General features: G+C 38.5%; 1 protein-coding gene across 1 annotated transcript; it reads left to right on the top strand.

The window, feature by feature from the left end:
- The first annotated feature begins 393 nt into the window (after positions 1-393).
- On the top strand, positions 394-5,200 carry LOC149783281 (uncharacterized). The gene has a single exon (XM_089931511.1). The coding sequence runs from the start codon at positions 675-677 to the stop codon at positions 1,977-1,979; it is 1,305 nt and encodes a 434-aa protein (XP_089787637.1). The 5' UTR covers positions 394-674; the 3' UTR covers positions 1,980-5,200.
- Positions 5,201-24,122: the final 18,922 nt, after the last annotated feature.

Raw genomic sequence — 24,122 nt, 5'->3', positions numbered from 1 at the left:
TTTTTTTACGTTTATGGCAACAATAGCTGACATAATAATGATATATTTGACATAATAACTGGATATGATCAATATATGTTCGGCATAAATCCCCTTAAATCCTCGCTCGCAAGATAAGGATTATTACTATTTGCTTTAAAGTCTGAAATTAACTAAACTACATACATCCAAGTTTCTCTGTGTGTGTGTGTCTTATAACTGACTGAATACAGACATAAGAGAGAATGCCTCTTCATTGTATACTGTGTTTCCTATACAATGATGTGTACGAGACATTGTATTAGTCATTGTACTAAATAGTCTAATTTTTGATTACTTCTGTAGACCTAAAAAGACCTCCGTCTATACATTACCATCAACTCTAATTTCGGGTCAAACGATCATACATAATAAGAGTGATGTGTATTTGTACGTCATTGGGTGATATAAAACAGACTTATTAAGCTCTTCACTCATATAACCTTGCAACTGCGTGCAACAGGCTACTAAGAACCCTAACACATTGGATCACGGTTTCTTGGTCTTGATAATTGCAGACATATTTTGAGTCTACCTGAGATTATATTCACTTCGCATTAAGAAAAGACACATCCAACATATTACATTACAATTGAGGCGGATATAGAAAAAGAGTGAAGTTGTCAACTGTTCTTTGATTTCTACATTGAGGACAAATGGCTTCAGTAAATCGAGACAGTTATGCAACCTTCGAAGAAAACGTAACATCCAGTGTACAACATGATGCGACATTCATGAATTACAGTGGAGAATATCAAACACTGGAAGAAATCAATGATGCGGTAGCCAAAACACACACTGGTGGGTCAATATTTGTTGGCATTCTTATGTTGATTGGATTTGTAGGCAACTTGCACGTGATTTTGATCTACTCGTTCAGGAAAAAGCAATCAAATTACAGGGTATTCATTTTATGTCTTGCAGCACTTGACATGGTCGCATGTTCTGTCGGGATGCCCTTTACTTTGGTCGATCTTCGATATCCCTTAATGTTTTATGACGCAGCAGCATGTAAGATCCTTTGTTTTCTGAATTATTTCCTGTGCGCAAGCTCGGCTCTTGTCCTGCTTGTAATTGCCACAGAGAGATATCGCAAGATATGTATTCCTCATGGAAAGCAAATGACGGAGACCGTGGCAAAAGTGTCATGCGGAGTAGCGATGACCATTGGATTAGTGGTATCATCGCCGGTCCCTGTTTTGTACGGCTATAGCACACACAATACTAATGTAAATAACATAACTGGTGTCCGATGTTGGACTGATGATAAGTTTAAGGACACCCCATATCAATTTTACTTCAACCTTCTCCTAATGTTTCTTGTACTTGGAGCTTTCAGCGTCCTCTGTGTTCTCTATGCCATTACTGGAGTCACAATTTTAAGACATAAGACCGTTAGAAGTTCATTGCATTATTCAAAGTCTCCAATAACAGCGACAACAAGTTCAAGCAAGGAATCATCCGGAGGTGTAGAAAATCCAACAGACTCAACAGGTGGTTCGCAGGAAGGCTCAGAAAGGGATGCCATTCTGTGTGTTAATTCAAACCGTGAGATGAAGGCTGGGTTCGGTGATTTTCCTTTGAAAAGCACAGAGAATCGTTTAAAAATTGGGAGCGAAAAAAAAGATAACTTAATCAAAACTACAGGACAAAATGAAAAGACGAATTTGCCGAAAAACGAACAGAAAACAAGAAGGATAACATTTATTATGTTTATGATTACGTTGGTTTTCTTCTGTAGCTTCATACCACATTTAATTTTACAGATTGTGGATTTCATAACAAAAGACTTTTTGGCCTCTCTGTCACCTGCGGGTTTGTATCTATACAATACATTTATCTGGTCGTTTTTCATAAATAACATGGCTAACCCAGTTATATATGGATTCTGCGACAAAACATTTAGGCGTGAATTATTGTCTTTTTACGGGAGATTCCGTTGTTCCCATGTACGGAATTGATATTGTTTGCCAAGGGACATTTTAGGTATGTCTCATAGAGGAAAACGTTTGAGATATGTACGTGGAAATCAAATATAGGTAATTGAGAAATGTATTTATGGACGACCTGACCTGGCTGACTCGTAATAAACCGATCTGTAAATACAAACCTTAATTATAGTATGCTAATTTAAATTTGTGAAAAATGAATATTGGTAATGAAAGAAATGTGTATGAAAGAAGGACAATTCAGAATTGATCATATAATATGTAATAATGTTTTGTTAGTGCTTACATGTTAGGAATGACTAACTTGAACAAAATAAACTCCTTTCTATCTTTACTCTGATTTAACGACACACGTTTCTTCCTTTTTTGGTGGCTATTTATGCATAGATTATCTATCAGATTTGGTACCCCTCTAGCTTCTGACTGGTTTATCATTGTATATTCATCGATCTATTCGTTTACCTTTGGCTTCTTATGCTTGTTGTTGGTATATCTTATACAGGACTTTTAAACTCGCAAGCACGTGTAATCGTATTGTAGAGTTCCCTGAGGTGGTATTAAATATGTTCAACTCTTCTTTAACTCTGATTAGTTAAATTGCTAGCAGCTGACTTGGTGATGATATTGATAAATGTAAGCCATGTGCTTGAGACTAATTTATTCGTCAGCAAAATGTGTTTCCAAATCAATTAATGTCATATTGCACTCTTCAAGGTCTTTGAATTTCGTGTGAAGTTGAAAATGACATCTTAAGATATCCATGCATAAGGACTGTTCTTTTTCTGAAGAAGGTATTATATTTATAAACCAGGACACGGGCATTTACTCTGCATTAGTACTATAAAAGTCCAAATTAATTTGGTTTTTAAACTTTACTCTCGCACGTGTCGCTGAAATAATAAATATCAAGCATGTCAATCTGGAGCAATGGCTTCGTTCGCTGCGATGCAGATCATAACTAACTAGCCATCAGGTCAGTAATCAACCAGCAATATAGATCATAACTAACTAGCCATCAGGTCAGTAAACAGCCAGCAGTGTAGATCATAACTAACTAGCCATCCGGTCAGTAATCAACCAGCAGTTGTAGATCATAACTAACTAGCCATCAGGTCAGTAATCAAACAACAGTTGTAGATCATAACTAACTAGCCATCAGGTCAGTGATCAAACAGCAGCTGTAGTAATTATCCGAGCATGTTAACTTTGTATGTGCGTTTATTTTGCGTGACATTACTACAATGATGATCATAGGTTGTAGCACTGAAGCGGGTTGCACTTAAATGAAAGCCGCTATAAAATGAATAATTTCATAAAGGTACTTTAAACAGTTTATTTTAAAACAAAAGTCACAAGGTACGGGCCCGAATAATTAGTTCCATTGCGGCAGTAAGGTGAGTACCCTGTAAACATAAAATTTGTATTTGACAATGGTGATGATGTGATTTCTAACGTTGATGTGGAATTAATCCAGATAACGTAATACTACGACAGAAGATGAACCACTATGCCATACCATTATGTTTCCATTGCATAAACTATAGTGCCCATTTTGATCAACGAACATACAAATGGAATTGTTTGGTGTGTATTCATGTTTGATATGTAATAATATGTATATTGATGTAAATTTATTTTACTTTGTCATCCTTTTTATATTAGTGGTTTATTTATAATTATTTTATCGAAAAGATTGCAAATTCGCCAGTCGTATTTACTTTTAAGAAAAGAATCGAATTTAATTTTGAATCATGATAAGCGGTGCAATGAATTCATTTCCAGTACCAAAAGTAGGTCAGCCTCTACACACCTGTTTAGTTCGTGACTTCGGGAAGGAATGTAACCAGTACGAGACCAAATAGAAGCAGCTAGTTTTCTCCACGTCATAATATCAACACTTTAATATCAGGTCATTGTTGAGTGATTCGTGATTTTTGTTTTAAGAACTCACGCTAACTGGTCGCTAGGCAGAGTTCTATTTATCCATTGCTTATTCATTTCATTCTCCCCAGATCTGTTCTTCCCTTGCAATTGAGTTATCTCTTAATTCTGGACATGCTAATTTATATACCCAATATTTGCAAAATACAGCATCATGCCAACAAAACGTGCCTCACATTATTAAACTGTAAATTTATCAGGAAATACGTTTTTAGTACAATTAATAAAATTGAAAGTTTCTCTAAATTGTATTAAAAGTAAGTTTTGATTAAATTATATTGGGAGTAATTTTCTATTAAAATATATTGAGATTAAATCTATTTATTTCGGTATTACAATTATACACTATTTAATACAGATTGCGCCCTTATGAACAAGTACAAAGCATCTTATACATAAATTTCCCTTGTATCCTAAAGTCAGCAACAGCAACAAAATACATGTAAAGTACCACATTGAGGAAGCCTAAATATTCCTAAGCTATTACTAATCGCGCTGACATTGTAGAATTGTCTGTCTAATGACGTACATAGACCCAGACGATAACCTGTAAGAGACTATGAAGCATCACCTTAGGATTCTGGTAAACTCAAAGAGCTAGCCTCATGCCCATATTTGGTTTGGACCTATGAAACTGATATAAAAGGCCTCAACCCTAGGGCACGCCAATTTGCTCGCCAGAACCTCAAACAGCTTCTGTCTTTACAGGTAAGATTGTGGTCTATGCACAATTTTTCATTTAATATAAGGATTTTTAGTGCTATAAGAATTTTTAGTGTTAAGATGTTAATCTAACATCAGTATGTTTAAACATTAGATCATTTTAATATTTCTTTACTATTCTTTAATATAAAGTATTGGAAAGTTTAATTGTTTGAAGAACTTATATTTATTTGTAATTATATTTTTGATTATAGTAAAAGCAACGTTCGCTACTAACTTCATACTCAGTAATAGTTAATTTAGAAATAAAATACTCTTTAAATAATAGAGTTTAATATTTTGACATTTTATAATAAATTCAGTAAAATATATTTCAATTACGGTATTTGTCTGAAATATTGAATTTTAGATTCTTTTGCTATCGTGAATTTATTCAATATTTGATTATCTGTATTATATTTTTTAAAAAACAGAAATTATACAATGTATGATGTTGGTAAGTGAAGGAATATCGTAGTTTTATATATATATCTCTCTTATATCCGTAAATTAAGCTTATGTAGTTTGATATTAGAATGTAATTTTATATGTTGAGCATTTCAATAAAGTTTGCTAGCCAGAACCTCAAACAGCTTCTGTCTTTACAACTCGAACCCGTACCTTCAATTTCCCAGATGTAGCCACATATACATCAAGTGACACCTCTTTCAAAGAAAGAATTGAACTTCCCTCTTTTTCCTCTCTCTCTCTCTCTCTGTTGGGTTTCAAAACAGCTTGACTCAGAGTTTATGAGGCAATCGTTCTCATAAAATTTGGTGGTGAATCGGGGTATTCGCGCTGATATTGGGCAATGTCTTGTAGTTCTGTAAAAGAATCACTGAGTGTGGTATCATTTGTGTGTACTGGGATAAGGTTGGAATATCTTCGTTAGTGTAGTATAATGTAACTTCTCTTAATTCTTTTTGGGTACTGTGAACAGCTGGTTCTGATTGAGTTATCTGTGTGTCTGTGTAGTCTGGAGATTTCTTCGCTTCCCTGTTTGTGTTGTCAGTTTGTTCGTAGCGTCGACGTGAGAGTGCGTCAGCATTTGTGTTTTTATGTCCTGGAGTGTATACGATGTCAAAATCGTATTCTTGCAAGCGAAGTGACCAACGAATTAGTAAACCTGAAATGTGTTCAACTGTCTTAAGCCACACAAATGCCTTGTGATCTGTAATGACAGTGAATTTCTGATGTGATAGGTAAACATGATATATTCTGATACCTTCGAAAACAGCTAAGCATTCTTGTTCTGTAACTGACCAACATTTTTCAGCGTCTGATAAAGCTCTACCACCGTAAGCTATAGCATGTTCTTTGTTATCTGTCCCTATTTGAGACAAAATACACCAGCGAGCGGTGCGGCTAGCATCACATGTGAGCCTAAATGATTTGTTAAAGTCAGGATAAGCCAAGATATGCGCTGAAATCAAAGCTGTCTTAAGAGTTTCCAATGCTTTTTGGCTCTTATCTGTCCGATGGAATGAACTGTCTTTTGTCACCAATTTATTTAATGGTGTTGCTATGCTAGAATAACCGTGAACAAATTTTCTGTAATAGTTTCACAAACCTAGAAAATTCCTAACATCTTTCAGTGTTTTAGGAACAGGAAATTGTGTAACTGCAATTATTTTAGATTCATCTACCTTGATGCCTTTTGTTGAGAATTTATGACCAAGATAAACAACTTCAGATGCTGCAAATACACATTTTGAAGGCTTGAGGGTCAAGTTCTCTTGACTAAACGCCAAATATAAGATTTAGATACATGAGGTGGTCTTCAAATTAATTTGAAAACATAATGACGTCATCTATGTATGCAAGACCTGTTGACCACGGTATTTCTCTAAGAACATGACTTAAAAGAACACAATATGTGGCGGGGGCATTTCTGAGTCCATACGGCATTACATTCCATTTGTAAAGACCACGTGATGTTATAAAAAAGCTCTTATGTTTTGATAATGGGTCGATATAAATTTGCCAAAATGTTGAATTTAAATCTAAAGTACTGAAAAGACATGGTTGAGTTTGTCCAACTGCATCGATGAAATCTTCTAATCGAGGAAGAGGGAAGGTCATGGGTTGTGTCACCTGATTAGGCTTCCTATAATCAATAGCAAAACGATAGTCACCGTTTTTATTTTTGACCAATACAACTGGGGATGCATAACTAGATGAACCGTGTTCAATTAATTGATGTTCTAATAGTTCCTCTACCTGTCTATCAATTGTTTTATTGATGTGTGGTGCCGCACGATAAAGTTGACAACGAACCGGCATATAATCTCCTGTTTCTATTTTGTGCGTAAACAAATTAGTACTGCCTAATTCATCTAAACCCACTGCAAAAACATCCCTATGTTGATTCAAAAACGAGTGAATTTCCTGTTTTTGGTTTTCTGTCAAATCTGAAGAGTGTAAATCAAAATTAAATGGTTATTGTGATTTGCTAGACTGTGTATCTATGATATTAGGCGTGTCATTCCTATCAAGAGTGTCCTCATTAATGGTAAATATTGTTTGCGGGTGTAGTACATCGACGCGTGCTAATACTGTATTGTCTCGTACAGGCATAACCATTGGAGTGGAGTTAATAATTTGTAAAAATTCTTATTATAAACGGTCAAAGGTGTTCTAGCTAGAATAATTGTAGAGTTTGACATACTATAAGTCGGTTCTATTAAAACAGATATTCCCTTGGGAATTTTACTGATACTTACTGCAATAGTACCAACTGAGTTAGGTTCGATCATTGTATGTTTCGTGGCGCGTGCCAGACCAGCCAGGTTGTGAATCAAATTTATTGTTACCGTATCGTCTAACAAGGAGAGCGTTTGTGTATCTAGATTCACGACAGCTTTGTGTTTAGCCAGAAAGTCAATACCTAGATTAATCTAATGATTTAAGTTAGGTACCACGTAGAATGAGTGAGAGAAACGTATGCATCCTATTTTCAAATTGATTTGGTCCAGACCTGAAAAACTATGACGTTCACCACCGGCTCCAATAATTTGAGAAATGTTTAAGTTTTGAAACTGGCTAGAATTTACCCGTGTACGATAAAGAAAATTTAAATTGATGTATTTTTGAACTTACAATATATCTCACAATGTTTTATTATTGTATTTTTTTATCTTTCACCTTTTACCTTCTTTTTATGAATGTAATTTTTTTTCTTCTTGCGAGTCTCGAGGACTCGGCTCAAATGACCCGGAGGTTACTATTAGGAGAGAATTTTTTAGTACAATTAATAAGATTGAAAGTTTCTCTAAATTGTATTAAAAGTAAGTTTTGATTAAATTATATTGGGAGTAATTTTCTATTAAAATATATTGAGATTAAATCTATTTATTTCGGTATTACAATTATACACTATTTAATACAGATTGCGCCCTTATGAACAAGTACAAACCGTCTTATACATAAATTTCCATTGTATTCTAAAGTCAGCTAAAAAAAAAAATATTAAAGAATGGCTGAAACTTAAATATTCCTAAGCTATTGCTAATCGCGCTGAGGTTGTAGAATTGTCTGTCTAATGACGTACATAGACCCAGACGATAACCTGTAAGAGACTATGAAGCATCACCCTGGGATTCTGGTAAACTCAAAGAGCTAGGCTCATGCCCACATTTGGCTTGGACCTATGAAACTGATATAAAAGGCCCCAACCCTAGGGCACGCCAATTTGCTCGCCAGAACCTCAAACAGACTTTTGTCTTTACATGTAAGATTATGATCTATGTACAACTTTTCATAGTATAAGGATTTTTAGTGTTATAAGAATTTTTAGTGTTAAGATGTTAACCTTACATCAGTATGTTTAAACATTAGATTATTTTTACATTTCTTTACTATTCTTTAATATAATGTATTGGAAAGTTTAATTGTTTGAAGAACTTATATTTACTTGTAATTATATTATTGATTATAGTAAAAGTAAAGTTTGCTACTAACTTCATACTCAGTAATAGTTAATTTAGAAATAAAATACTCTTTAAATAACAGAGTTTAATATTTTGACATTTTATAATAAATTCAGTAAAATATATTTCAATTACGGCATTAGTCTGAAATATTGAATTTTAGATTCTTTTCTTATCGTGAATTTATTCGATATTTGACTATCTCTATTATATTTTAAAAAGCAGAAATTATACAATGTATGATGTTGGTAAGTGATGGAATTTCGTAGTTTTATATGTATCTCTTATATCCGTAATTAAAGGTTATGTAGTTTGATATTGGAATGTAATTTGTTGAGTATTTCAATAAAGTTTGCTTGCCAGAAACTCAAACAGCTTCTGTCTTTACATCTCGATCCCGTACCTTCAATTCCCCAGATGTGGCCACATATTCATCAAGTGACAAATCTTTCAAGAGGATTGAACTTCCCTCTTTTTCCTCTCTCTCTCTCTCTCTCTCTCTCTCTCCGTTAGGTTAGAAAACAACTTGTCCTAGAGTTTATGCGGCAAACTTTCTCATAAAATTTTTATCCCAAGACACTGCAAGTCTTGGTACAAATGTTGGGTACGTTCGTTACTTATATATATATATATATATATATATATATATATATATATATATATATATATATATTCCATCCAGTACATGCGAATTAATCATTTTAAGGAATGGCCTTCTTGTGTGTACCTGAATCTGGTTAAAGGCAGATACAGTCAAAACACAAATGACGTTCTCAAACGTACGTCAATTGATGATTTAATGTAAGAATATAAGCGTCATCAGGGTTACGTCAGCGGGGTGGGTTACAGGGAGATATTCGACAGTTAAATCAACATAAACATCCTCAAAATCAGTCCCGTTAAATATTGTTTATCGTTGATTTAATTTAGTTATGTTTCTGGCAGTTTACTTTGTGTGGAAAATTACAAATTGTGAGAAATATGCTTGATAATAATTTATTCCGCAGAAAAATGGGTTACCAAACTATTTAATGTTTTATTGCACTCTTCAAATTGATTGATTGTCGTGTGTCAGTGAAAATAACAGTTGATGATATGCGGGCACAACGATGGTTGTTTTCCTGAAAAAGGAATTATAATTATTGATAAGCATACGGACATTTTGTCCGCATTCGCCACATAAAGTTCTATTTTTTGTAAAACTTGTTTCACGCCTGTCTTGCTGAAATAAGTAAAATAGAGCATGCCCGTTAGGAGTAATGATTTGGTTCTACTGTGAGATGGATCGGAACTGGTTGTTGCTGTTGTTATGGGGTTCAACACCATTTTTCAGCACACGATATATATGGCGGCCAGTATGAATGGTGGAGGAAGAACCCGGGAAAACCCCGGAAAGAACCACCGATCCACGAGAAGCTACTGGCAGGCTTTCTCACATATCTACATTGGCTGAATCTGAGACTCGAACCGGCGCAGATAGAGGTGAGATGGCAGTGATCCGTAACGGCGAACGCTTTACACCACTCGGCCACTCGGGGCCCCGATCGGAACTGGCTAGCCATCAAGTAGAGTGTGGTACCAGTAGAAGCGAGTAACCGCGTATGTTAACTCTGCACGTTTTATTTTGCGTGAGAATTTACTGCAACGATGATCAGTTGTTGTAGCACTGGGGTGGGTAGCCCTGAAATGTACGAAGCTATATAATGAATATAATTCAAAACGTACCTAACAATTCATTTTAGAACTAAAGTCACACGTTAAGGGCATGACAAACAAATTCAACTGCGGTTGTAAAGTCGGTATCCCCTAAATATAAACATTTTTATGTGACGACGATTATAGTGTAATTTTTAACCATAAAGTGGAATTATAATCCAGGTAACCAAATGCAACGGCATTTTGTCTACTAAGCGTTACCGTTTTGTCTCCCTTGCATGAAGTATAGCGCGCAGTTTGAACTGCGTTATGAACATGTAATTGGTACCTTCGGGTGTGAATGTACTCATCTATCTGGGGCCCCGAGTGGCCGAGTGGTCTAAAGCGCTCTCCGTTACGGATCACTGCCATCTCACCTCTGTCTGCGTGGGTTCGAGTCTCGGATTCGGCTAATGTGGGTATGTGAGAAATCTTGCCAGTAGCTTCTTGTGGGTCTGTGGTTCTTTCCGGGGTTTTCCCGGGTTCTTCCTCCATCATTAATACTGGCCGCCATGTATAGCCTATCGTGTGCTGAAAAATGGCGTCAAACCCTACAACAACAACAACAACAACACCTCATCTATTTATCTATCTATTTATCTATCTATCTGTCCGTCCGTCCGTCGGTCTATCTATCTATCTGCAAATATTTTACGTAGAAATCATTTTTATGTTGGTTATTTACGTAAAAGACGTTTATCGAAAATATTGCAAATTCGCCAATCATACGTAATTTCAAGAAAACAATCGAAGTTAATTCTTAAGCACGATAAGTGGTGTGGTGAGTTCATTTTCGGCACGAAAAGTAGGTCAGTCTGTACCTTAGTTTGTGACATCGTGATTTAAGTAATCAGGACGAGGCTAAAGAGAAGAAGACGTTTTCTTCCCGTCGTATTGGGGATTTATGTTTTAAGAGCGCACGATTATAAGTAGCCAGGCTGTGTCCTATTCATTCATTCGCTGATTTATTCATTGTTGACTCAGTTTATTCTCCTCGTATCTCTTCTTCCCTCGAAACTAAGACACCTCCTTATTCTGGACATGCTACCTTATAATACCCGATACTTTCAAAATAAAATACACTGCTAACAAACCTTGAGACAAAATAACATACGGTAAATCTATCCCAGAATATTGCCTACCTAGTTGCAAATATTGGATGTGTTCGTATCAAATTATATATATATATATATATATATATATATATATATATATATATATATATATATATATATATATATATATATAGACATTACTTCACCCAGTTCGTGCAAGTTATTTTTTTTAAGGAAGAAAACTGGAAGAAATCAATGATGCGGCAGCCAAAACACACACTGGTGGGGCAATATTTGTTGCCATTCTTATGTTAACTTTATTTGGAGACAAGTTGCACGTGATATTGATCTTCTAGTGCGGGAAAAAGCGATCAAATCACAGTGTATTCATTTTATGTCTTGGAGCACTTGACATGGTCACATGCTCACTCGAGATGCCCTTTATTGTGGTCGATCTTCGATATCCCTTAATATTTTTTATGCCATAGCAGCATGCAAGATCCTGCGTTTTCTGAATTATTTCACGTTTGCAAGCTCGGCTCTTGCCTGCTTGTAATTGCCACAGAGAGATATCGGAAGATATGTATTCCTCATGGAAAGCAAATGGCCGGCCCCTGTTTTGTACGGCTATAGCATGCAAAATACTAATGTCATTAACATAATTCGTGTCCGATGTTGGATGAAGATAGGTTTAAGAACACCCCATATCAATTTTACTTCAACCTTCTCCTAATGTTTCTTGTATTTGGAGCTTTCACGGTCCTTTGTGTTCTCTATGCCATGATTGGAGCCCAAATTTTAAGATATAATACCGTTTGAAGTGCACTGCATTATTCAAAGTCTCCACTAATATCGACCATAAGTTCAAGTAAGGAATCTTCCGGAGGCGTAGAAAATCCACCAGAGTCAACAGATGGTTCGCAGGAGGGCTCAGAAAGGAATGCGATCGTTTGTGTAAACTGAAACCACGAGATGAAGATTGGGTTCGGTGATCTTCCTTGGTAAAGCACAGAGAATAATTTAAGAATAGCGAGTGAAAAGAAAGATACCTTAATCAAATCTGACAACACTACAGGACAAAACGAAAATCGAATTTGCGCACAAAAGAAAAGAAAACAAGAATAATAACATTTATTATGTTTATGATTACGTTGGTTTTCTTCTGTAGCTTCATTTCACATTTAAATTTACAGACTGTGGATTTCGTGAATAAATACTTTATGGTCTCTCTGTCACCTGCAGGTCTGTATCTATACAATACATTTATCTGGTCGTTTTTCATAAACAACATGGTTAATCCAGTTATATATGGATTCTGCGACAAAACTTTTAGGCAGGAGTTACTGTCTTTTTACGGGAGACTCCACTTTTCCCATGTACGGAATTGATATTGTTTGCCAAGGGACACTTTAGATGTCTCATCCAGGAACACGTTTGATATATGTAAGTTCAAATCAAAGATAGGTAATTGAGAAATATATTTGTGGACGACCTAATCTGGCTGACTCGTCTTAAACTGATCTGCAAACTGAAAACTAAATGTTAATATCATAATTTAAATTTGTGAAAAATGGGTATTAGTAATGAAAGAAAACTTTATGAAAAAATGACGATGCAGAATTGATCATGTAAGGCTTATTCATGTTTTGCTAGTGCTTACATGTTAGGAATGACTAACTTCTACAGAACAGACTGGGGCCCCCAGAGGCCGAGTGGTCTAAAGCGCTCTCTGTTACGGATCACTGTCATGTCACCTCTGTCTGCATGGGTTCTGGTCCCGTATCCTGCCAATGTGGGTATGTGAGAAAGCTTGCCAGTGCCTTCTCGTAGGTCAGTGGTTCTTTCCGGGGGTTTCCCCGGGTTATTTCTCTACCATTAATACTGGCCGCCATGTATAGCTATGTATCGTGTGGTGAAAAATGGCGTTAAACCCTCAACAACAACAACATCAATAACAAAACAAACTCCTTTCTATCTTTACTCTGATTTAACGACACACGTTTCTTCCTTTTTTGGTGGCTATCTATGCATAGATTATCTATTAGATTTGGTACCCGTCTGGTTTCGATTGGTTTATCATTGTATATTCATCGATCTATTCGTTTTCCTTTGGCTTCTTATGCTTTTTGTTGGTATATATTATACAGGACTTAGGGACACCAGTTTTTAAACTCGCAAGCAAGTGTAATCGTATCGTAGAGTTCCCTGAGGTGGTATTAAATATGTTCAACTATTCTTTAATTCTGATTAGTTACATTCCTAGCAGCTGACTTGGTGATGAAATTGATAAATGTAAGCCGTCTGCTTGAGACTAATTTATTCGTCAGCAAAATGTGTTTCCAAATCATTTAATATCATATTGCACTCTTCAAGGTCTTCGAATTTCGTGTGAAGTTGAAAATGACATCTTAAGATATCCATGCATAAGGACTGTTCTTTTTCTGAAGAAGGTATTATATTTATAAACCAGGACACGGGCATTTACTCCGTATTCGTACTATAAAGTTCAAAATGATACTGTATTTAAACTTTACTCTCGCACGTGTCGCTGAAATAATAAAGATCAAGCATGTCAATCTGGAGCAATGGCTTCGTTCGCTGCGATGCAGATCATGACTAACTAGCCATCAGGTCAGTAATCAACCAGCAATATAGATCAAAACTAACTAGCCATCAGGTCAGTAATCAACCAGCAGTTGTAGATCATGAGTAACTAGCCATCAGGTCAGTAATCAACCAGCAATGTAGATCATAACTAACTAGCCATCAGGTCAGTAATCAACCAGCAGTTGTAGATCATAAGTAACTAGCCATCAGGTCAGTAATCAACCAGCAATGTAGATCTTAACTAACTAGCCATCAGGTTAGTAATCAACTAGCAGTTGTAGATCATAACTAACTAGCTAGTCAGTAATCAACCAGCAGTTGTAGTAATTATCCGAGCATGTTAACTTTTTACGTGCGTTTATTTCGCGTGACTTTACTGCAACAATGATCAGTGGTTGTACTACTGCCAAGGTTTGCATTTAAATGAAAGCCGCTTTATAATGAAAATTTCATAAACGTTAGTTTTCCCTTGCAGATTCAACATGTATTCGCCCAAGTTTTTTTAAACAACTAAAAAAACGTTTTCGATATGCCTCAGGTACCAACTCATAACATTCCGTGCTGTATCCCTTACGTTGATATATAACAAAATGTAGTTTGCATCTTCGTCCTTCCTACAAACGTTGGAAAATATTATTAATAGTGAAAGGTTCAACGATTTTTTTTTCAAATGTTGGTGCTTAAGCAATTCATGTGTACTGTTGTATGCAGAGTCAAACAACTTCATGCGTTGATCATTTATGAAGTGTAAATACTAAGCGATCAAAGGATGAGTGCTTGGACATTCGTGTTATGCGCGTAAATGAACATGTTTGTAATACTGAATCTCTTTAACACATGAAAGAAACTTTATTATCCAAATGGACGAGTTATATTGACATTCGCCCTCATTGATAAACTCAGTTTCAACTTTCATTTGAGAGTACATAGAGATATCAGTTAAAATACATATGTATGTCACCATCATCTTAATAACGGGAAAGGCGATAATGAGACAAACCAACATTTCCTTGAGGTTTTCATGTACTGTTCTAAAATATAGAAAATTATTGTTTCCAGGAAAATCATTATAGTAATAATGGACGGAAAATAATTTGGCAAAATGTTTTAAAGCATATGCCATTCAAGCTATCTTGTCAAATAAATGTTCGCTAATACAATATGCATACGTGACTATAATATAAAGATAGATAATCTAAATGTTTCTCCTACATCTTAGACCCCGATCACGCATACATGAAATGTCTCCGCTAGTAATGAATGGGGCCACCCTAGGGACAATGGGAATTACCATTAAAAACACCCCTGGGCCACTCTAGGGACAATGGAAATTTAACATGGGGAAAATTGCTGGGCCACTCTAGGGACAATGGGAATTGAACATGGGGAATAGAGTTTGGGCTTGTCTAGGGACAAGGGGAATTGAACATGGGGAATAGAGTTTTGGGCTTGTCTAGGGACAAGGGGAATTAACATGGGGAATAAATTGTGGGACTTGTATAGGGACAATGGGAATAAATCGTGGGCCTATATAGGGACACGGGGAATTTAACATGGGATTTTTTTTTTTTTTAAATTTTAAAAAAAGGGTAGGCAATGGAAAGTCAATCTCTTTTCGAGACCTATGGGTGGCCCTGAAAAGGGCCTTTGGTTTCATCATCATCTTCTTCTTTTATTTCCTCCACTTCTGTAGCCATCTTCTAACTTTTGCCATTATTCCTGTCTTCTTTATTTCTGATTCAGGTATCCAGTCAGGATGACCTATCGCTCGGAATTTCTCCTGTATTCGTATCCAGTTATTGTTGAGTTTCTCAAAGCTTTCTTTTCTCTTTCTATTTTCTTCTTCTTTTCTTTCCTTAGTCCACTTTTCTTTGATGTTCTTTACCTCTTCCGTCATCACTTTCCTCATTACTTCCTTCGTTTTTGTCAGCTGGTCCAACCCCCATTTTACGTATCGCCACTCCGTCCAATTCAATATATGTTCTAAAAAGCATCTGACTTCGATGACATTTTCAAGTGCTTCCTTTAAACTTCCCACTCTTACATAAGGCGGGTCAATCAATCCTCTCAGTCTCTTTTCCTCTTCTTCCATCATTCCTGTTACTATCTCCTTTGCTTCCTTCAAATTATTAAAACAGTCAAGACACTTTTCTAATTTGAATTCTTTCTCTATCTTTTCCATGACAAACGTAACATCTACTATCCAATAATAAATGCCTATCAAATGATTCAGTAACGCTGTTTCTACCACCATTTTCTTTGTCTTTATTCCGTGGAATGGGTTCTAATGGCTAACACTGTTAGCTTTATAGTTAAAGCGCGGACGTGAAGGAAAACATCCCCTACTTTTCTCATTTCATATGATCATACGTGAACCAGCAATAAACGAACCCCAAATCTACTATTTACACACGCAAATCATTAAAAAGAAATCCATAATCTACTATCCACACGACCGTACGTGATCGGTTACAAAACCCAAACTATACTCTCCACATACGCTAAGAAACAATAAACAAACCCATAATCTACTATTCACACAATCGTACGTGAGCGGTTACAAACACAAACACAAACACACAAACACATACCCTCACACTATGAAAAAAGAGTCAGTGTTTATATTCACACTACTCTACCTACACACATTGGCAAATCGATTGTTATTTCTTTTCTAGAGTATTGGGTAGCCCTGAAAAGGGCTGTTGGTTTTTAACTCCAGATGCACCTATCTAATGCTGGCACCTTCCTGGCCTGGCGCCACACACACATCTTCTTCCCCAGTCTCTTTTCACTCTTTTTTGGGGGAGAGCAGAGGCGGGATATGTGGCTTCAGAATCCCAATTTTATGTCTCTGGGATTCTGAAATTTCTTCTCTCCTTTTCCTCCTCTTCTTTTTTTCTTCTTTCCTCCTCCTCTCTCATCCTTCCCTCTTCGACAATGGCCTCCGCGGCCAGTTCATTCAACAGGCGCCTGGCATATTCCAGGTGCATCTGGAGTTCTAGAAGCTTTACAATTCTGGTATTCATTCTCTTCATCAATCAACAAGGGTAGCTAGCTAGACTGCCCAGCGAGTTTCAATGTATAGTGAAAGCGCGGACGTGAAGGAAAACATCCCCCTAAAACATAAAATTGATCTTACCTAGATCATGACCAAAACAACGCACGGACCTAAAAGAAACACTCGCTCACTTTTTTTATACTACACATTACTATTCTAAAAAAATTTCATTAATCACTTCAATATACTATCCACATACGCAAAGCAATCCAATCAAACCCCCAAATCTACTCTCCCCACACCTCAAACAGCCAAAAACATGATCTTAATCTACTATCCACACCAACGTACGTGAGCACTTACAAACACACAATCCTATACACAAACACATACCCTCTCACTATAAAAAAAGAGTCAGTGTTTATATTCACACTACTCTACCTACACACATTGGCAAATCGATTGTTATTTCTTTTCTAGAGTATTGGGTAGCCCTGAAAAGGGCTGTTTTTTATTTTTTGTTTGCTATGGCAATCTTTTAGTTTCTAAGAATGCGACGTCCTCTGAGGATAGACTTTCTGACGATAGGTCTGCTTCTTCGGAAAGAGAAGAAGAACTCTTTGGTGTCGATACGACAATCGACAAAGCCTCTCTCAGGTTCAGGTTCCTGCTGCTGCTGCTGTTGTTGTTGTTGTTGCTGTTGCTGCTGTCTCTGAAGTTTGTACTTCTCTGTCCATTCTTCTTTCTCCCTGTTCACTTCTTCTCTGAAGAGCTCTTCTATCAGGTCTTCAGTGACTTTTAGCATTCTCACATTCTCTATCTCTTCTGGCTTCGGTATCAGGCTGTGTCTGACCCTATGCAAATTCACGTAGGCTTCGTTTAGCTTAGATAGTTTGGAGCACATTTTCGTAGGAGGATGAGTCGACAATGGATGGTTACACTGGAAACTGCCCCGGTTCTTAAAGTCAAAGCGCGGACGTGAAGGAAAATATCCCTCCACGGTTTTTTCGAGCCGCAACGTTCAATGAGTGTCATGAGAGGGATAGTAAGAAGTCAAAGAGCATAAATCAACATTCTTATAGCCAAACAAACCACAAAGGCATTTTTTTCAAAACACAACATTTTTTATTCAAAATCACTCAACACTAACCAACAACTCTAACATTTTTTAACAATAATCCAACCATATATCATCAAACATTTTTTCAAATGACAAACATTTTTTTTCAATTCATACTCTACTTTAAACAGGGCTGACAACGTTGTGAATGAAATTGTGATTTCCACTGTTGGAAGTCATTAGGCCATTGATGGACACTACGTTTCCTAGCTTGAGACAAAAGATAAGCATAATGGTCACAAAACCATCGATCTACTTTCACATCGTTTCTAGAAGAAGAACGAGGATCAAAATGAGTCACTAAATGTTCTAAGGAATAGCCCAGGCTGCGATGATGCAGAAAATACACACAGTACTGTCCGCACACCAAGGAATCTGTGCCTTGTAATTTCATATTATTGAATCGGGTAGTCTGCGCATTTCTTCTCATAAAGTCGATGATATCGTCTTCCAAAGGGGGCAATCCGTACGAATCACAATATTCCACACATCCTTCTTGAGGAAAGTAGACGGCTACTCAGTGGGTTCTTGGGAGATGACTGTCGTCCGTGTTGATGACATAAGCTTGATAGTCTTGAGGTTTGCGATGAGGGAGTTCATCTTTAGCACAGACGACAGGATTCCAAGAAGCCGTGTACGAACTGTGGTTCAAAAGGTAATAAAGTTCCCAGGTATCCATGTTTTGTTTTTTTTCTTCTTCACAGGTAATGATAAGTCATCGATTCGATCCTGACTTTTTGCTTGAAAATGTCTGACAAATAACCGTTTCTTCGTTTCGTCTCCTCACTCTGATTCAGGAGAGCTTCGATACGATGGATCTCTTGAGTGGTTAATGGTGGACAAGAATGTTCACGCAAGTCTTTATACCACTGATGCCACACGACTTCGTCCGAGATGAGACTCCAAACTTCGTCCAGATACTCGTCCAATTTTTCTTCTTGACTCAACATCAGGCATTTATCGTGTTGAATTTGACTGGGATGATCGTTTTGACATCCATAGCAATTTTTCTTGATCAATTCTGTCATTTTTTCGACCAAGTGTTTGGCAAAACAGGAGACTAAATGGGCTTCTTGTTCTGGCCATCTTGACTTCATCATGATCACTTCTTCGTCTTTGTCTTGGGATTCTTCTTCTTCCACGATCTCCTTACATTCCATCTCCAAAGTTTCTCCACTAGGTAAAGAGGGATAACAGTCTTCCATGGCTTCTAATAGTCTAGAATGACTTCTCTCAAACTGTTGATTTCTATGGTATTGTCGAATTCGGCATACAGGAGGACGTTCACCGTCTCTGTTAGATTTGTAGTAAACTGAATTTCCACACGAATCTGGCCAGATTTTTTAGGGTGGAAATGTCCCTCGTCGCTGCCTTGGTCTGGAGTGAAATCGAAAGCCCACAAAGCGTAGCCTCCTGCGTAATCCTCGTACGTAATGCCGTGACTGGTGTTGGTTCCTAACTGACCAGTGGCTTCGTACAGGGACAAGTACGACCTCATGTAATTCTTCTTGTCAAAGTTAGGTTCGAAAGGTCGGGTACACAAGGTCTTGCCATCGCGACTGACTTCGATCTTGGACACGTCAAAGTGTTTAAAGTGGAAAGGATTTTTAGCCAAAGCTCCGTTGAAGGCTGCATTCTCGACGATACCAAGGATCAAACGTTTGGGTAACTGTCCTTGGAACAGATGATCTTCGATCATGGATCGCAGCCCCGTAGGAATGGTGAAGGTTTTCACTGCCACGCGACGGATCGGATACTTGGCGGTCGTTCTGCTCAACGTCTGACTGATGTCGTTACCCACTTTAGGTAACACTTCCACGCGTCGGACGTAGAGCCTGGCTTCCTCGATGACAGTTTTGCAAGCACTAGTACCTACCAAATGGAAAGCGGCACTACTACGATTCAGTCTCAGGCGGAGATTCACTCCGTTCAGCAAATACTTTTCATGTAACCACATGTCCAAATGCAAACGATCCATCAGTTCTAAACTATCTCCACTTTTGATTCTGTCTCTTCGTTCTACAAATCCCGCATTGTGTTCTTTGGTTGTATTAATTTCGAATTCTTCAAACTGGCCTGCATCGTCAGCTTCCCATACCACACAGGCATTGAGATGAGTGTTCTTGGCGTCTATTCCGTACGTCAAGAGATTTTCCAGGTACGCTCGATAAGGGTAAGTATCCATGCTGCTACTGACTAGTTTGTTATTCAAGTACAAGTCCACTCCACTGAACAAGGAATGCATGAAATTGTTGACGGGAGCTATTACCTCATCACCATCTAGGGGCGTATTATCCTCATCGACAACTTTGACTTTCAGGTACAAGTAACTGCTATTCAGATCGATGTAATCTTCGAGCTGTCCTTTGATTTCAAACTCGATGGGAGCTGAGCCTGTCAAAGAGGAGACGGGGTGAAATTCCACCCACTGGGATTCTTGCATGGTCATCATGGTGGGGGGCATGGCAAACAGATCCAGTTCCGACTTGGAACAAGCGCAAGACTCTCGGTGCATCATTTTGTTCTTTCTCAATAATCGAAAACGTCTAAGTCTCGAACGGTTCTTCTTTTCTTCGTCTTTCTAGCTTTAGACGTGTGAAGTCTGGTGAAAGAGTGTTTTCTTCGTCGTCTCTTTCTGCCTTGTCCTTGCTGAATGCCTGACTCGGTAGCGTGCAGGGCATTTATAGGTGTTTCTCGTCGGCCCAAAAGGTCTTTGCCCGTTTGCAGCAAGACATTTTTGCCTGCCCTCATGAAGGCTTCTTTAGGGTTTTGTTTGTCGATGATGACATTTTGGAGAAATTCTTTGCCTTGCGTCAGTGCTGCATCTTTCAAGGCGTGCAATCCACGTGTCACCATCGGTTTCAAGACTGGGGCCACCGAACGAAAGGACGATTTCAGCATATCTCCTAAACCGTGTCCTCGCTGTCGAGCAACCCCTCGGTACACTGGATACATGACTTAAGAGTCGTGAGAGAACCGTTTTCGAAAATGGAGTTTCACCGTGACTTTTCCTTTGGTGAATGGAATATTTTGTCCCAGATCTCCTTTTATAGCAATGTTGACCGTGTCCAAATAAGACTTACTGACAGGCAAATAGTGAGGATGGACAAATTCGCGGTGAACGTGGTAAGTGTTTTCACCTTCCTCGTCAGCGTTCGTGGCAGAATCCACTTTGAAAGGAATGACACGCAGTAACGGTACGGAGGTGTGTCCCACCACGTTGTACTCCACCACATCGGAGTACACAAACATCAAATTCAGTCCTTGGTTCAGTTCTACCGGGGCACGAAATAACTTGCTAAAAGACTCGTTGTCGTAAACGATTGGTAATTCGTTTTTCTTGATCATGGCCATTCTCATGTCCATGTCTCCGCCCAACATGTCAAACAATTCAGGACAAAATAAAATGGACAGGATTTTACTCCCGTCAAATTTCATCAAGAAGCGACGAGCTGCTTTGTGGTATTCCATGGTGAGACTTTTTTTGACACTTTCCAAAGCTTTCAGAAACACGACATTAAACCTGGAGGCTATGGTGCTGACCAAATGTTGACCACTAAAATAATAGCCTGGGGGAATGAACAAGTGATAGGTGGTGTACTTTTAATTTCTTGTGCCAGGGGTTTTCTTTTCATATTTGCCATAGGTATCCAAGTACTGTTGCATTTGCTCGTCATAAACTTCCACATCAAAAAAGTTTTGATTGGGAAGGACATTGAGGACTTGGGTCGGGTGAATCATTTCCACTAAAGCCACTTCCCAATGGGCTTCGTGATCTAATGGGATGGCCTGAGGTAATTTGGCCGTGTAACAGCACAACGTGTTCTTGGGAAACACCTCAATGGAACTGTCACTGGGTAAGGTTAAGAAAAATTGGTTTTGGTGACTCATAATTCCAGAGTTCTGTGGCTGTCCGAGGGGTTACTGGACGTCAAAGGCGTGTCTCCGCCTAAAATGGGGTCGTTGTTGTTGTTATTGGAGTGGTGACTGACACTGGCACTTTACACAAGGTTCCCGTTCGAGGAGAATTTCAGGGAGGGATTGGGAAGCAGGTAACCGATGCAACTGCTCAATAAAATGGTCCACAATTGTTTGTCTCCTTGTTGCAAACTCAAATTGGCAATGGCTGCCCCGATGACAATACACCACGAAGATTTGGCAGAAAAAGACGATTTGCGTTTTAGGCACACGTTCTCCACACCACACCCACAAGGGTTGTTTTTGTAAATCTTGCACAGAAGAACTAGGTGAAGGAGTGGTCGACGTAGCTGCGTCTGTGTGAAAGGGCATGATGGTCACTTCTTTTTATAGTCGATGACTTGCGAAGCGTCGATCCAAGAATCAAAACTGGGTGGATATCCTTTCCAACGTACTTTGACTTCTTTGACACGTCGTTTGCCCACTTTACGGGTTCTGCGTTCGAGAATGCTTTCGATGTCGTACACGTCGTCTTCTTTTTTGGTGCCACGTTGTAACTCGGGTAAGTAAAACGTTCCTTTCAGCACTTCTCCGTTCATGTCTTCCAATGTATAGACGGCAGGATGACGGCCATGCACTCGTCTAGTGACACGAAACAATTCGGTGGTCCAGTTAGGTAAGTAACCTTTGTCGAAAGTGCGTTAGGTTTTGCCAATGCGCACCCAATCTCCTACGGCCACCACTCCGCTTTTCTTGGGGACAGCCCTCGTCGGGGACGTACCAAACAGGCGCTCAAACACCAAGAGGGTGACGACCGCTTTGTTTCAACACTCGTTGCAAGGCTCGCACTAACTCGCTGCTCGATTTGGAAGTCAAGGGCACGACCCAGGCAAATGGGTTTGTGTAAAGTGTAGGTAGCTTGTTCTTGTAACCATCGTTGCACTTGAGGTAAACGGTGACTTTTCAGTCGCATTTTGGCAGCACGATACAATTTTTGAACTCCTACGTAACCTGCAGGATGGGAGGGATCGTAGTAAATGCTGGCTAAGACTTTTTCCATTTTTTTTGTGTTTGTGTGTTAATAAGACACCCGCTCTTGGAGGATGCTACTCTTTTTCTCTTGGGGTACTTTCTTGGATTGCAATGCTTTGCGTGTGCGACCGGCAATAGGTGTCGAAGAGGAGGATGTCTGAGTGGGGGATATCGGTTCTTGTTTCACTTCTGTCTTCACTTTCTTTTTCTCTTGCGATAAAGAATGGGTGGCCATCATCTTTTTAATCCATCCAATTCTGGAGGTAGGTGGTGTTGTTAACTTGCGTACTTTGTCTGGTGGAGTTCGAAACCCTTCCTCTTCTTCTTCTCCTTTTTCTGTCTTGGTCACTGGTAGTGGTGGTACTGGTACTGGTGATGGTGCTGTACTTTTCATCAAGGTCTTAAAATCTTTCAGAGTGGGTAGAGCTGTTTCGTCTAAAGCTTTCTGGTGAAAGAGTTGCAGTCGCTGCAAGAGTTGACCGTACTTTTGCGATTTTTCTGTTTCGGACAAATCTTGGCGATCCATCAAGGACTGCAATTCGTGTTGTAACTGGGACATCTCGCTCAAATGGGGATTGGGAGGTAAATGCGGAGTGCGTTGTTCTTGCCAACGATGGCATTCCATCCATCGTTTGTAAGGCACTAAAGCTAGTTTTCGTCCTTCCATGGGGTTGTCAGGGGTCGATTCTGAGATTATGGGACTTCAGAGGGCCTTTTTATCTTGCTCCCACCAGTCCTCCCAACATGGTTCCCAAGACTCCTTTCAGTAAGGGACCTAACAAGCGGGATAAAATGCCTTCACGTTGGACCAACATCTTCTTCTTTTGACGAATGGGAATTTTCTTTTGAACCATTTGGCGAAGAACGTGACGATGTTTGCCTAAGCATTGTTTCTGGTGTTTGGACAAAGGGATCGTGCCTTTCAAGACGTTCAAACAGCATTCGCACACGGTATCGATGACCTCTTTGGAGGCTGATTGAATGAGTTTTTTTCGTAGGGGTGGAGAAGCTTTGGTCAGGACAGATAACATGTCCCCATGTTTGGCTAAACTTGGAGACAGTCCTTTTCTTTTCTTTCCTTGGGGCTGTTTAGAAGAGGGACGTTTTCTAGAGGGTGACATCTTTGAGTCTTCAGCACCAAAAACACTGATACCC

The sequence above is a fragment of the Sinohyriopsis cumingii genome, chromosome 14, assembly GCF_028554795.1.
Source record: "Sinohyriopsis cumingii isolate HCF-2022 chromosome 14, ASM2855479v2, whole genome shotgun sequence".
NCBI classification, from domain to species: Eukaryota; Metazoa; Mollusca; class Bivalvia; order Unionida; family Unionidae; genus Sinohyriopsis; species Sinohyriopsis cumingii.
The sequence above is the reverse complement of the archived record's forward strand: the minus strand, read 5'-3'. Positions and strand labels throughout refer to the sequence as shown.